Source organism: Pseudorca crassidens, chromosome 2 (assembly GCF_039906515.1).
Source record: "Pseudorca crassidens isolate mPseCra1 chromosome 2, mPseCra1.hap1, whole genome shotgun sequence".
In the NCBI taxonomy this organism is placed as follows: Eukaryota; Metazoa; Chordata; class Mammalia; order Artiodactyla; family Delphinidae; genus Pseudorca; species Pseudorca crassidens.
In genome coordinates, this window is record NC_090297.1 from 134,730,245 (window position 1) to 134,746,378 (window position 16,134).

Consider the following 16,134-nt stretch of genomic DNA (forward strand, 5'->3'; position numbering starts at 1 on the left):
CATTGTCAAGAACATTAGATTTCTAGACTTAGGCCTAATAGCTAGGTCCTTAAATTGCCAGTCATTTAACCTGAATTATAATTTTTTGTATATCTGTCTTCCCTAGTATATGGCAAATTTCCTCAGGGTAAAGAACACTCATTAATTTAATTCATATATTTATTAAGCATCTATTCTGTGTTTAATAAATATATGAATTAAATTGATGAGTACATTCTTTGTTGTAATCATTTCTTCTCTTGTTCTGTTTTGATTCACTGAATTCCTCTACATATCTCAAACTCCCAAAGTAATTGTTTAACATCTGGAGCTCATGCTTCCTCTCTTGGTATTGGCAGCCCAGAAATTCCCTTATAATATTAGCTATGAGTCTGTCTCTGTCTCACCTCTTTTGGGCCACCCTTGTAGTTTGGAAAACAGCTACAGCAGAATATCTGGTTTGACAAGGGTTTACCTTTACCTCTCAGTTAGTGATGAAAGTTGCTATTTGTAAAGTTGCTAAGGCGTGGGAGGCACGTATGGCAGGGCTAGGATTATGTATCCTTATTACCTAAAGAGGGAAAATCCTAAGCAAATATATGTGTTAATGCTAAATTAAAGTTGCCGTTCCTCTGATTTTACTTCAAGCGTCTCATGATCTGTTTCTTTGAAAACCATTCCTAAACTCTTACAAGCATTTTTAATTACAAAATAACACATGTACTGAATATTCAATAATATATAGAACCTCCTGTCCTCTCTTTTTTAATATGTCCCCCCAAACTAAGTTTTACAATCTGTAACCAAGTTTCCATATAGTCACCTGTCCTGGTAACTGTTTTAAAGAGGCTCTTAATATATGCATTACTGTTCATAATATGAACTTTGTATATTAATACTATAAAGTTTTATATTCTTTAATAATTTCATTACAGAACTTTTACTATTATATGTTAATAATGAGTAATATAGTAGGTACCTCATAAAGCATTAGTTAAATAAAAGCCAGGTATTAACCAAGTATCAACACTTCTCAGCATTTTGTCAGAAAAGACTAAGTCCCACGAATCTTGCAAATATACTATCTAACTCAGGCTGAAGAGGGAGAACATGCTTTTCATTTTCCCTTAAGACAAAAGATTTTTTTAAAAAGTAGCATCTCCCATGTTGCTATTCCTTCAGTTTCTTTGTCTATATTGTATACAGTAAAAACAAAAGCTCAACTAAATGAATCTCCTCACAGGCAAAAACCTAGGTGATTCTCTAAAGCATGTAATTCCTCTTGTCTGTGGCCAAATTTTTGGACAATTAGTGAAAACATTGAACACCTTAAGATTTAATTAAATTGAAATCTGTGCCCAGCTTGGACAAATGAGTTGCTCAAAAACATTCTAAAGTGATTTTAAATACATGAAAGAATAAACAAATACCTTCAAATTTTTCAGGCTCGTTCATTATAATTGCTATCCAAATTGCAACTTTTTAAATCTAGTCACTAAAATCAATTATAGAAAGCCGTCCAAGAAGTGTGTGTATATTTGAAGGCAAGATTAATCTTTTTTCAATAATTGTTCAGACTTTATACTAAATTAACATTCCTTCAGTGTGTCTAAATTTGGTTAGATATTTGCAGATTATCCACATCTGCAAATACGATACACAGAGGTGGAACATAGGCTTTTATCATGCTTTCTTATTCAGTAAACTAAACGCAGGAAAACCCTATATCAAATGCAGTATATCAAGTCATGCCCAGAATCAAAGTAAAAATAATGGATCACAAGTGAAAATTACAGTGCCGTCATTAATTAAAGTATTTGTTCATTTTTCACTGTCCATAACACAGCACTAGCAAGCTTTCTGAACAGTGCTGCTGGACTAGAGCTTTTATACGAAACCAGGAATAAGACTGCTTGCTATGCGCACATTTTGCAAATGTTAATCCACCCCACTATGCCTGTAGATCCGATTTCGTACACTCAACGAGGGACTTAAAACTTAAAAAGTGGTTAAATGCCTTCCCAAGGACCTTGAAACTTAATTTTCTCCAAGATGACACCTGCAAAAGTATCTTTCTTATCAACCCCTGCTAAGAAACACTCGGAAAGGTACGGCGGAGGCAGCAGTCGATCAGAGGCTGCGGGAAAACTGCGCAACAGCCTGGGGGTGAGGACCGAAACTTCCCCTCCACTCCGCCTTTCCCAGGTTCTCGGTACTGGGGGACGGGCCGGACGTCTCCTGCGTGCCGGCAACAGTTGCCAGGAGCAGCGGGCTGAGTACCGGCACTCTGCCCAACCAGTGGTCTCTTCTCCGTCGTCCCCTCCTTCCCTCCCTGAAGGCCAAGGACAGCGACGTCCTCCTCCCTCTTCTCCTCCTCTTTGGTGCCTTCAGCCAGGAGGCGGGAGTGACCCGCGGCAGCTGACCCAGCGCAGGCACTGCCTCTCTCACAGCCCTCAGAACACACTATGGGCCCAGAGGCGGGTTTGCAGCACAGCAGCGACGACGCAGGCGGCAGCCCCAGCGACTCTCAACTGCCTCCCTGACCGTCGACACCACTGCCGAACACCCGAAAAACCATCGCCACCAACGGCGGGAGACTTTACAGGCCCTCCAAAACACCTTCTCGATCGACTCAAGCTACGTCAACAACTATGGCAGGCGAGGGGTGGCGGGCGGAGCCGGAGAGGGAAGGATGGGGGCTGTACGTCACGCCCAGGGCTCCGCTACGGGAGGCGAGGCCCCGGCTCGCCCCTCAAAATGGCGGCGGCAGTGACGCGCCTGCGTATAGATCTCCTACGCCGTCGCGCCACGGCCGGCGGGAAGTGAGGTTCTCAGAAGAGCCGCCCGAAGTGTACGGCGACTTCGAGCCCCGGGCGACCAAAGAAAAGGCCCCGGTGGGAAGACAAATTCCGCTAGAAGAGTTCCGGCCCGATTCGGCGAAAGAGGAAGTGAGAGAACGCTCCTATTACCTTCGGTCTCGGCAGCGGAGGCAGCCGCGACTTCAGGAAGCCGAGATGAAGACGCGAAGGGCTACTCGCCTCCAGCAGCAGCAGCACTCACAGCCGCCTCCGCTGCAGCCGTCTCCGGTTACGACCAGAAGAGGATTACGGGACTCCCATTCATCCGAAGGTGAGGCCGACAGAGGTAACAGTCTCAGCCCCGAGCCAGGAAGGGAGTGCCGCGAGCGTGCGCGCGCAGAGGGCGTGTGCGCCTCGGCCGGGCGTGTGCCTTTCTGGACCTCACCCCCTCGGGGCTCCTCCGCCCGGATGGGCGTGCGACCCGACGCCCGGTCCGCCCCGACTGCTGGCGGGAAAGCGGCAGGGGCGGGGGCACTGGAAGGGAAGGCAGTCGTGCGGAGCTACTTGAGCAGAGCCGTGGAGCCGCGCGCATCCTTGGGCATCAATTTAGGGGTGTCAGGATTGCCTCTTTTCTGCAGGCTTGCACGTTGGGACGGCGAGTTAGGCGGCAGGCGGGACACTGAATCACTCCGGGCTGGGTTTCATATCGGTTCTCTTTGTCCTGCGGATGTTTCTACCAAAGCCACTTCCATTTCCTCCTTTAACTCTCAGATGCCAGAAGTCCCTAGCTGAGAATTTTGGTTCTCATCTAACCTTCCAGTCTTTTTCCATCACTACCCAGGTGGGGAGAGAGGGAGGGGAATTTTGTGAGTGGCCGTTTTGAGGACAAGTGTAGTTGATGAATTGATTTGAGGGCCCACCCAAATACTTACACCGAAATAGGGTAAGGCAGTTATCCTGAACTTGAAGCTTCCCAGTGCCTGATAAACTTGAGCTGATCGCTCTTTCTAGAGTGTGGTGGTCTCTGGCAAAAATTCGCATGTTGGGGACCGTCAGTGGTTAAGTAGTAGCCAGACAAAGCAAGACTTTTAATTAGTTGTCGTCTGAATGGGCCGCAAGGATACTGACAAGGTGATTGTATAGTTTTAGGAAAGTCACAGATGAATCAGCTCCCTTAATCCATCCTCTCCCACCCTGCCCCCTCTCCCCTATCTAACACTGAGTCACAGATGAAGTTTCATGTTGGCTCCCCGTAGGGCACCTATGAGGTAAAATCGGGGGATTTGAATCATAATGGAATTACATAGTTAGTGATAGACCTTTGATGGATATGATGAAGAGGAGATGGATTTTCAGTTTAGAGCAGAGTAATAGGCTGCACATTTACGAGCTAACACGTGAAGTGCTGCCACATTGGAAGATGTGTTGATTTTGGAAACTATGTTAAAGATAATGTAAATTAGTATTGGGAGTAGCAATTCAAGACAGTTTAACCCATATATATGTTAGTTTTATCTCTCTTTTAAGATTGTCAACTTCTGAAGACAAAGACCCTACATATATATTTATGTATTTGAAGAACCACGTTATACTTCCGTGCTTATGTTCATTCTGTATCTCCAATATCTGGAAGACTGCTTTAGAAGGCAAAAAATATATATGTTAAATTGTATTGACTCTCCCACACAGGCTGGTGCAGTTGTATAAGCTAATTTTTTTTTAACACATAAAGGATATACTTCTATTTTAGTAAATCTATAAGGATCTACACGTTTTTCATTCTTCTGCTTTAGCCCATCTTTTAAATTTTCTAAAGTAATGTAATTTTGTTGTAAAGCATCATTGGTGAATAGTTTATTTTTATATTGTCTTAAAGAGTAGTTCTGGCTAGTTAAATTCCTAAGTTTTGGTAAACCTAATAACACATTTCTGAAGGGATGAATTACTTGCATTTCTGTTTATATATTGCTGTTAATATACATAATCTCTACTCAGTTCACATATTCTGAATTTTAAAATTGTCATATCTTTTCTTTAGAGGATGAACCACCTTCACAAACTGTTTTAAGCCCAACCGTCTCAAAGAATACTATCAGGAGGACACAGACTGCAGGTAAGAAGAGTGAGTTTATTGTTTTCCTTACGTGGCTGCTTTTTTTATGTATAGATGATAGCCTGGTCTATCAAGGGTCGCAGATCATACCTCATTCAGGGTTTCAGTGAATCTTCTGTATAGGTGTTTATTGAATTAAGCAATAGTAGGATGTGTCAAGAAAAGACAGGGCACATACCTGAGTACCTACTAAATACCATATACTTGGTGTATGTTAATTCATTCACATAACTATGCAGGATAGATGTACCCATTTTTTGGTGAGAAAACTGGAGCTCAGAGTAGCTAACTTTTCTCTAAGATTACTTGCTTGTAACTGAGCCAAATTCAGACCCAGGTTTGTCTTCTCCAAAGCCCTTTCATTTGCCCCAAGTACCTCACTGTCACTGTCCCGTGTAATAATTACTACTCAGTAAAGCTTGTTAAGTGTTGAATGAATGAATATGTCACACTACTTTCCATTTGAAACGGATTAAGGGCTTCCCTGGTGGCGCAGTGGTTAAGAATCCTCCTGCCAACGCAGGGACACAGGTTCGAGCCCTGGTCCGGGAAGATCCCACATGCCGTGGAACAACTAAGCCCGTGCGCCACAACTACTGAGCCTGCGCTCTAGAGACCGCGAGCCACAGCTACTGAAGCCCGCGCACCTAGAGCTGGTGCTCCACAACAAGAGAAGCCACCGCAGTGAGAAGCCCGCACACCGCAACAGCGAGTAGCCCAGCTCGGCACAACTAGAGAAAGCCCGCATGCAGCAATGAAGACCCAATGCAGCCAAAAATAAATAAATAAAATAAAATGGATTAAATGGTCTGCATTGTAAAATCATGACACAATATGGTCGATCTCAGTTTGATAATATATTTCATCAAATCTAAATCTCATCAGTTGTAAGATATACTGTCATTGTTTTATGTACCACCTAAGAGGAAGAAATGCTGCCAATTAAACTGTAATATGCCTTAGATTTTATGATACATCCCACTTTCAGAGATGTTAAAGTGTAAAAATATTTGCATCTTAGTATCAATGTAACATGACAATAGGGTACATTTGATAGTCTACTTAACGTTTTAAAACCTGTTTAAACTATTTTGAAAAGCAAGGGAAAGGATTAAGTTGTCATTAACGCGTAACATCCTTTGGTTTTTAGTTCCATTTATTTTCAGTTTGCTTTTTTTGATATTAGGAAAGTCCACAGCAATAAATGATTGTAGCTATTGAAACTGATCATCTCTGGCTTTTTATTTTTAAACGCAAATCCTGACTTCTTTCCTTACCCATTGCTTCTAATAAGATTATTCCTTATAATTTAAACTGTTCTGTTCTCAGTTTAGAATGAATAAATATCTGGTTCAAGTTCAGTTCCAAATAACACACCCTTTATGCTTAATTCCTTGAATAGCCTATGGTACTGTATTAAGATTATAAACTACCTTAGGAAAATGCTTTGAGTGATAGGTGCTATAAACAGATTTTCCAGGCCATTGTTTTTTTAAGATTTGTTTATTTATTTTTGGCTGCGTTGGATCTTAATTGCTGTGCGTGGGCTTTCTCTAGTTGTGGTGAGCAGGGGCTACCCTTCGTTGCAGTGTATGGGCTTCTTATTGTGGTGGCTTCTCTTGTTGCGGAGCACGGGCTCTAGGCACACAGACTTCAGTAGTTGTGGCACTCAGGCTCAGTAGTTGTGGCTTGCGGGCTCTGGAGCACAGGCTCAGTAGTTGTGGCACATGGGCTTAGTTGCTCTGTGGCATGTGAGATCTTCCAGGACCAGGGCTCGAACCCGTGTCCCCTGCATTGGCAGGCAGATTCTTTTCTTTTGTTTTTGCAGTACGCGGGCCTCTCACTGTTGTGGTCTCTCCCGTTGCGGAGCACAGGCTTCGGACACGCAGGCTCAGCGGCCATGGCTCATGGGCCCAGCCGCTCCGCAGCACATGGGATCCTCCCAGACCGGGGCACGAACCCGTATCCCCTGCATCGGCAGGCAGACTCTCAACCACTGCGCCACCAGGGAAGCCCCAGGCAGATTCTTAACCACTCTGCCACCAGGGAAGTCCTTCTAGGCCATGTGGAAAAACCATATTCTTGAAATTTTATTTACTGGAGATTTAATTCATGTCCCTTATACCGGGAGGAACAAAAATCTCTCATTTTTAAAATCTACAGTAAATTTATAAAAATTATGGAGTTAAGTAAATTGATGTAATGAAGACTGTTGAGCACCAGCCTATAGACCATTATAAAACGATTATAAAATACAATGTCTCGTACAGTCTTTTGGAGTTCACATTAGGCCTGTATTTAAGGACTGCTGTTGAGGTACATGGCTGCATAATGTTGTGGAAAGAGCACTGGACCTTGGTTGAATTAGCTACTCACCTTGAACCTCAGGCCTTTATCTGTATGACTTACCCAGCCTAACTCACAAGGCCACTGCAAAAATGATATAGTACTTGCCAAGTCAGTTTGTACCCAGTAAAACATACAGATATAAGGTAGGGTTTTTTTCCTCACAGCACTTTACAGGAGATATGAAGTTCATAAAATTTTGCTTAAGCATTTCTTTTTTCTCAAGAAGCTTATGCTATAGTTGGTAACGGAAAAGACAAAACATTTCCCAGTATAGATGATAGATCGATGGAACTCATGCATAGATTACCTGGAATATATCGATATCATACTGTGCTACAATATAACTAGAAATAAGGATATGTGCATCTTTGGGAGACTTGAGATACTCGGGGTTCTCTTACTCTAAAAGGTGCTTTTAAAAATTATACTGCATCTAGCACTTGACATGCTCCTGTATCATTCCTCTTAATAAAAGGAGAAAGAGTTTAGGGAAGTCATTAAATGAATGGTTATAAAGTCTTTCTAGCAAAGGAATTATTTAAACAGGAGTCAACTTTGATGGAAAACTGCTTTAAGTGCAAGTTTAAGGTAGGCCCTTCCTTGTTTGAGGGAATGTAAATTGGTGCAGTCACTATGGAAAACAGTTTGGAGGTTCCTTAAAAAAACTAAAAATAGAGTTGCCGTATGATCCTGCAATCCCACTCCTGGGCACATATCCAGAGAAAACTCTAATTCGAAAAGATACATGCACCCGTATGTTTATAGCAGCACTGTTTACAGTAGCTAAGACATGGAAGCAACCTAAATGTCCATCAACAGCTGAATGGATAAAGAAGTGGTATGTGTATATGTATATGTGTACACACACAACACACAATGGAATACTACTCAGCCATTAAAAAGAATGAAATAATGCCATTTGCAGCAACATGGAAGGACCTAGAGATTATCATACTAAGTGAAGTCAGACAGAGAAAGACAAATATTATATCACTTATATGTGGAATCTAAAATATGATACAAATGAACTTATTTACAAAAAAGAAACAGATTCACAGACTTAGAAAACAAATTTATGGTTACCAAAGGGGTAAGCGGGGTGGAGGAAGGATAAATTAGGAGTTTGGGATTGGCAGATACAAACTATTATATATAAAATAGATAAACAACAAAGTCCTACTGTATAGCACAGGGAACTATATTCAGTATCCTATAAGAAACCGTAATGGAAAAGTATATGAAAAAGAATATATATATATATAACTGAATCACTTTGCTATACACCAGAAACTTAATACAACATTGTAAATTGACTATACATCAATTAAAAAAGAAAACAGATAGTCCCTTCCTTCTTTAGAATCATAGACTTTCAGTTTAACTTTGGTATTCAGAGTTGTGCCATAATTGTATATAGGGCCAGTGGTGTGGTCTGAGAGAACTTTATCCAAAAATGTCCTTGAAACTAATGACCTAAAGCAAGGGACCACTTTCTAAAACAACCTAATAAAGACAACTACATCATTTGTCATCCTGTTTTTGAAGTTGTGAAAAAATGTTGATTGTATTAGTTTAGAATAGGGATATGGTTTAAACTCTGCTTAATGTTTGAAGTTTCAGAATTGCATTATTTTCACATTGAAATAGCCATTAGGTTGTTCAGTCAGTTCAGTCCACAATATCTATATAACTTCTTCTATGGCCAGGTTCATTCCTTTCATGAAACTAATTTCATAATCTAAAAATACAGTAGGAAAATTTCATTTACTTTTCCTAAAGTTAAATATTTTTAACAGTTATGGTTTCTGGCTAAATAATTATAGTTAAATATTTTTAATACCTTCTATTTTGTCATCAACATTTGATTCTTTGGCTCCTGTAGTTACAGCATTCATCCATTCTCCAGATATTATTGAGCACCTACTTTATACCAGTCCCCTTTCTAGAGCCTGGGGGTGCAGTGGTGAGCAAAAGCAGCAGACAAAGGAAGGAGATTGCTACTAAAGAAGGGTACTTGTTATTTTATTCTCTAATACCTCTCTGGGCTACTCTGTCTCCTTCAAGTATCTTACATAGGGCTATATATATGGTAGAGCATACAAGAAAAGCTCAAATGAAAAGATGGGGACTGAAATAGTAATTGATGTCTATAGAGTAAGTTAAGTTTTAGGTTTTAATTAAACCTGAAAAGGATGGGAATACAGAGGAGAAAAAGAGGAAGGTAGTTGTAATAATAAGAGTAACAGACATGTACAAGATTTCTTTTTAAAGCTGCTTATGTAAGTTCTAAATACCTGATATGTGAAATTCTAACAACTGATAATAATCTTAGAACTGGAAGATTTAGGGAAGTCATCTACTCAGAGTTTCTATCAGTGTAGGTGTCCCTCTGTTAACATGTATCTGTGCATTGTTGATCATCTGCAGTGATGTGAAAATCACTCCCTCACTCTCCATTCTGTTTTGGAGACAACACTTAATTTGGTTGTTTTTCGTTTTACTATTGAACTAAAAGCTACTTTGCTGTAACTTTCTCTTGATCTTAGTTCTGTGTTTTTGAGCTACACAAAGTCAATTTAATTGTTTCTCTACATCTCTGTCTTGAAGATGTACAAAATCATGCTCAGTAAGTATTTTTAGAACAAATGAATGGGTGTCCCTTCAAGATTTCTCTTCTTGATACTGTAAAGGGAAATTGGATTAAGCCAGTTTTGTGAAAACAAACATGGGCAGCCAGTGTAATGGCAGGGGTCAGGGATAGCTGGTTCGGAATGTGGTTTTTGCACTTCTCATACAGAGCCAAACATACTGCTTTTTTATAGAAACAAATGAAACAAAGCATAATATAACCCAAATTTAGATGTAGATTGCATTTTATTTTATGTTGTGTGAGGCTGTTTGAGGAAACACACCTTGGATTTCTAGGCTAACATTAATATTTTATTTAATGGGATTGGCTTCCTCATTAACCCTATGCCATTGAACCATAGACAGTCTGAAACCTGGCTAACATTAACATTGTTTTAAAAATTGGAGTTTGCATTTCCTGAACACACACAAGGTTAAATAATTGGAGGGAGTGTATTAAGTCTCAGGAAGTTAACCCTCAAATTAAAATATGACATAAATAATCCACAATTAGGGTATGCCACAAATGGGGTAGATAATTGAGTTGGTGCTATGGTACAGATTTTGGTTCTTAATTGAGAAATTTAGAAGAGTGTTATTTGATATTCCTTTCTTGTTATACAAATATGGTCCGGTGAGAAAAACTGCAAAATTTTCCATCAAGTCCATAAATTTTTTATAGCAGGAAACTTTTCTCTAGTTCACTATTGTATTCCCATACTTAGCAAAATGGAAAGCTCAGAAAAAACTTGGCTGACTAAATAGATGATTGTATAATAAATCTAATATGTTTGACATTTTATATATTTTTTTAATGTTTTCTCTTCCTGTATTAGTGGTGAGTAAAGATCCTGTAATCGGCCTGTGTAGACCCCCTCTAAGAAGCTCAAGATCTGGTAAGAGACTGTTTTGTCTGTTGGTTCAACTTTCTTATATTTTTAAATAGAGTACTACATGTATTCATATGGTTCAAAATTCAAAAGTTTCTATAAATATACAATGAAAAGTCTCCCTGCCCCTTCTGACCTTTGCCCACCCAGTTTCCTCATCAGAGGCAACTAATGTTGTCAGTTTCTTAGGTATTTTTCCAGAGGTATTTTATGGAGATATAGGGAAATTCATGTATAAATGATATTTTCCTCTCTTTTTTTAACCCAAATTTTAGCCCAATAAATACTCCTTTCTGTACTGTCTTATTGTTTATTTATTTTTACTTAAAATATATTGAGACGTCTTTCTATACAAGTGTATAAAGGACTTCCTCATTCTTTTTAAGAGGTTGTGTCTTATATGTTGCTATGATTCTTTTTGTTAGCAAAATGGTTTTAAATTAGGGTCAGGGACTTTTTATTCTTCCCAGTATAATGCTAATAAAAAATTCAAGACTGAGGCTTTGTGGCTCAGGGCTATAAATTTTCCCTGCCTTAATTACGTTTCTTTTTGACTAAAACCTTAAAAGAGTATTGCCCTTAAATTGATTTCATGACTGTGAAAGAAAACTAGTAATGTCATTCCAAGAGGTCTACTTCTACTTAATTTTTAGAGTTTACAGACCCATAAGGGTGCTTTATCATGGGAACTAAAAAGGAAGCATATTTATCTTCACATGAGGTTTCTACTCCTCAATCATTCCCTTTAAAAAAGAATTCGGTTGATTTTTTTTTTTGATAGATGGCTGTCCTTTTAAGTGTTATAAATGATAAAAATCTGTTAAGGTTTTGATGATGAACCTGTGGTAAAGAACCATATGATGCATTTCCTTTTCAGCTCTAATCATTTTCTTGCTATCTCTCTTGCAGATTCGTCATATAAAACAAATGGAAATACTAAAATGAGTGAATTAGGTTTGTTTATCTCTAATTCTTGTAGGTTCTCTTTGAGGTGTCTAATTATCAGTAGAATACAGGAGTACATTCATTTGGCCACTGGCTTGAGAATATTACTTTGTTCATTATCTCAGCTTGAGGGGCAGTGTCCTTATGACCATAAACTTTCTTAATCACCTGGGTTTTTATTCTCTCTAAAATTATGTCTTTTGTTATATTATTGTTTAAATTCATGTAAGAAAATATAAGAACATATATTTTAGTTTTTACTAGCAGTCAAGTTCACACTATTGGGAGAAAAGGATATCAATTTACCAATTAAGGTTTTTCCTTGATTTAGAAAGTGAATTTGAGCTTTTTCAAGGTAAGTTCAGTGTTCTTTGCCATGTTTGTTGAAGTGGTTTATATTCTTTTCAGTGTTTGCCTTGGTGTAAGACATGAGCTACCAAGATCTGCGGCTTTAAGTGAATTTACATTGATTGTGGTTGGACTTAGGTTACAATTCTTTTCTAAATTTGGAGATGAGTCAAAAGGAGGGAAGCTTCATTTTTCTTTATAAATAGTTGCAGCTTGTTTTAAATTTCTTTCACTTAAGCTCAGGCTAATTTTTTTTAGAGACTTCAGCACTTAGAGTGTCTGGGTACTGAAAATGATCCTTGTAGTACACAACTTATCATGTGTACTTTCACCCACCAGTTTCTCAAATGCTCTATTTAAAAACTTAGAAAAAAAATTTTTTAAGTCACAGAATCTTAATTAGAAGAGAACTTGGAGCTGAAATAATCTAGCACTTTTATGTTCTTTGTATGCTAGATTTAGAAATCATTTCTACAAGTACTTTATAATAAAAACTAACTTTAAAAAAGTGCTTTCCAGCTTAAAGGGAATTTCTGTGAGATCAGTATAGGGAATGACACCCTCTTTTTTTTTTTTTTTTTAATAGTAATGCTAGTACATCTTGGAGTATATAAAATGGCTATTCATGGAGCTTGAGCACTAGTGATACTTCCAAACTATTCTTTATTCTCTTTTTCTTGCAGCCCCACTCTGTTCTCCAAAACATGATTGGCACTGAATAGTCTTAAAAGGTACCTTTCTTGAAGGTATCTATAGCAGGGGTCCACAAACTACAGCCTCTGAGTAAAATCTGACCTGCAATCTTGTTTTTGTACAGCCTGTGAGCTAAGAAAAGATTTTTACGTTTTATACTCACACACACGTGTGTGTGTGTGTGTATGTATGACAGAGACCATATGTGGCTAGAGAAACCTAAAATATTTACTATTTGGCCCTTGATGGAGAAAGTTTGCCAACCCCTGATTTTATCAGTGGCAGAAATAAACACAGCATATCACCCAAATTAGCATTTGTTTGTTCTAAGTAAATTCAGAGAGTTCCATACTTGTCTGGACATAGATTTATTGCAACATTCCACACTAGGTTTTCCTGACAACACAAAAGACAGGAGACACAGTGACTCTCCTGTATTCTATCTAGTCTTCTCTTTGAGAAGGCATGATAGTGTCACTTCTGAATCTTCATGTCTTTGTCCCACACAACACAAGTGAAGTTTATATTTCCTTGAGTACCCTTCACTACTCACACGAACACATTCCATAAATCTCTAGGAATAGGAAAGTCTATAGTAGAAATATACCTGGGACTTTGTGTTTTTCTTAAAAACGATGACCAGGAAAAAGAAAGTGAACAGAAAGTGATACAGTTAGTGGATGCTCCACCCACCAGAGAAAGTGGTTGTAAGTGGTCTACGTTTACAGCAGACATAAAGACCTGGGACTTCTGAAAGTACCTTTTCCTAATTGGTTGAAGTTGTTAGAAAAGTGACACCTCCTTAATAGCACATTTAATTATTGCCATTTGTCTAAAAGCCACAGCTTTTATAATTTAATAACTTTTTTTGATTAAGGGTATTATTGCTCCAAATGGGATTTTAATTTCTTAAAGTTTCTGCATGAGTGTAGGGAAGAGTAATACCTTTTTTAAAAAAAATTTTTTTAAATGCTCTAACCTTCCACATGTAGCAGCCAAGAAGTTTAAAATAAACGAAACTGAATGACAAAAGAGGGAAATGAAATTAAAAGCTATGTAGTCATAGATACTGCTGATTCACCATGAGATTGTATTTGAGATTATATTTGAATATTTATCTGTACATTCTCTGCAGCTTGGGTTAAAAAAATGAAAATTGTTTTAAGTATTAAAATAGTGGTATATATATATATATGGTAGCCTAGAGAAGCTCCCTACTCTGGAAGAGGTCAGGAAGGTTTTATGGAGATGGCATTTGAATTGAATTTTGAAGGATGAATAGCAGGCAAAATGGGGAAGGAGAATTACAAATATTGCCAATACTTGTAATTGTTTTGTAATAGAATGTCACTCTTTTACCTTTAGAGTTCAGGCAATATGAGAAACTCCTTTACATTAGAGGCAACACTCACATTAACTGTGGCTCTTTGAGATATTTTATGTTAAATATTTTTCAGAATGACATTCTAAATTGGTAGACTTGGGTTTCTAGAGTTTCATTTTCTAGAGTGAGAAACATGTTTAAAAATGTATATACAGTCAAGACGAAAGCCTATTACAGTGATGATTACTTGTCAAATGTACAAGAGTTATTATTATTTAAGCTGTCTAATTCATAAAATATTACTGGATTGTAAGGCACAAAATAATACATTTTTTGTTCTTAGTGATGTTATCAAGATAGCCTAACTTGACAAGTTATTGTTTATGTCTTGTGTAGTGCTGATAAATATTTACTGTTAGAAACATGGAATTCTAAAGAAAGGATTTTTAGACACAGATTAAAAGTCTTTAAAGCGTTCAAAAATAAATTAAATACTTCAAATATGATAATAACATATTAGAAGTATTAAAAGTAAATGGGGAACTCTGTTTTATAAGCTGGTTAAAAAATAATTCTTAAATCCTCCCCCATGCTAATTAGAACACTAACATAAACAGAAAAAAAGGAGATTGAATTTTAGGCAACCTGGTATATGGACTGATTATTAGTTAATTGGCTCTAGACAAATTGACCTGGAACTTCAAAAGTATTATGGAAATAAATTGTATCAGGATGAAAAAGGGAAGGATTACTGTATAATTTATTTTTTCTGATAGTTGGGTGAATGAATATAAATCTTCAACATACTTTTCTTTCCATTAACGCAGACTCAAAAATCAGTTCAGCCTTAAAGAAAGTTTGCTACACCAAATAAATTTTAAACTATATAAAACGTAATGCCCTAATATAATTGTAACTTTAGCCCAGCTGCTGTATTACATGACTTACACTTAGGTGTTGTTGGAACCTCTCATTTTAGGAGGAATTCACATCTCAGCCTTTTCCCATCATTCATTCATTTATTCAAAAAATTATTGAGGAAGGGACTTCCCTGGTGGTGGTGCAGTTGTTAAAACTCTGCTTGCCAGTGCAGGGGACATGGGTTCAAGCCCTGGTCCGGGAAGATCCCACATGCTGCCGAGCAACTAAGCCCATGTGCCGTAACTACTGAGCCCGTTTGCTACAACTACTGAAGCTCGCGCACCTACAGCCCATGCTCCGCAAGAGAAGCCACCACGATGAGAAGCCTGCGCACTGCAATGAAGAGTAGCCCCCAGTCGCTGCAACTAGAGAAAGACTGCACGCAGCAACGAAAACCCCATGCAGCCATAAATAAATAAATAAAATTATTGCGGAAGACTTTTTGGTTCCACGTGTAAGGAGCTTGGAAGTCACCACTTCAGCCTAATAACAAGTCAAAAACTGACAACTGAAAAATCAACAACTCTTAGATCCATAACAGAGGAGATGACACAGGTAAAACCACTGACCCCAAGATTGGAGAAACAGACAAACATAGGAAGTCATGGCTTACTGGAGCCAAGATTCACAAGCAGAAGCCTCTGCAGGAGGTAGTGCTGGGTAGGAAAATCTGAGCTGCAGCTGGTGAATTGTTGGAGGCTCAGTGTGGACAAGTCTGAAGAGTTAAAAATTCCAGGAGGACCCAGTCAAAGGTGGGCCCCTACTGTATTGTGAAATTTACCTCCAGAAGCTCAGCCAGGCTCCCATAATGAATATCAGCAAAAAATCCCCTCGTACTTATGCAAGGTAAAGGGAGAAAGGAAACATTTTGAAATATGCAAGGGCATTCTGTTCTTCTTAACAAGGCAAGCCCTCAAGGAAATCTAGTTAACTGGAACCTAACCTACTCTATTATTATTAAAGCCCGACTGACCTGAAGGAAGGGAAATACGCAATGCCAGCCCACTCTGAACATCCTGTCACACCTAAAAGGGAAGGGAAAAAAGGTGAGGAACTGTTTTGAAGTTCACAGTCCAGAGGCATAAGCTTAACCAAAAACAGAGACCTAGAGCTATAGAATACTTCCCCTTCCCCAATACCTGACCA

The 16,134-nt window shown here is 38.6% G+C and overlaps 2 protein-coding genes across 10 annotated transcripts in view; one reads left to right on the forward strand and one right to left on the reverse strand.

Annotated features, from left to right (window-relative positions):
* The window catches only part of LOC137219753 (torsin-1A-interacting protein 2-like), a 41,597-nt gene extending 38,508 nt beyond the window's left edge, over positions 1-3,089 (reverse strand). The window contains exon 1 of the mRNA XM_067728799.1: positions 2,949-3,089. The gene's annotated coding sequence lies outside the window, so the exon portion shown is untranslated. The remainder of the gene's footprint in view (positions 1-2,948) is intronic.
* The window catches only part of TOR1AIP1 (torsin 1A interacting protein 1), a 52,192-nt gene continuing 38,280 nt past the window's right edge, over positions 2,223-16,134 (forward strand). For 2 of the 9 annotated variants that reach the window (XM_067728786.1, XM_067728793.1), the window contains exons 1-4: positions 2,223-3,108; positions 4,816-4,890; positions 10,704-10,763; positions 11,667-11,711. In XM_067728786.1, coding sequence (XP_067584887.1) covers positions 2,631-3,108; positions 4,816-4,890; positions 10,704-10,763; positions 11,667-11,711 — 658 coding nt within the window. In that variant the 5' untranslated portion in view covers positions 2,223-2,630. The remainder of the gene's footprint in view (positions 3,109-4,815; positions 4,891-10,703; positions 10,764-11,666; positions 11,712-16,134) is intronic. The other 7 variants (XM_067728795.1, XM_067728792.1, XM_067728791.1 and 4 more) reach the window with 6 other exon arrangements.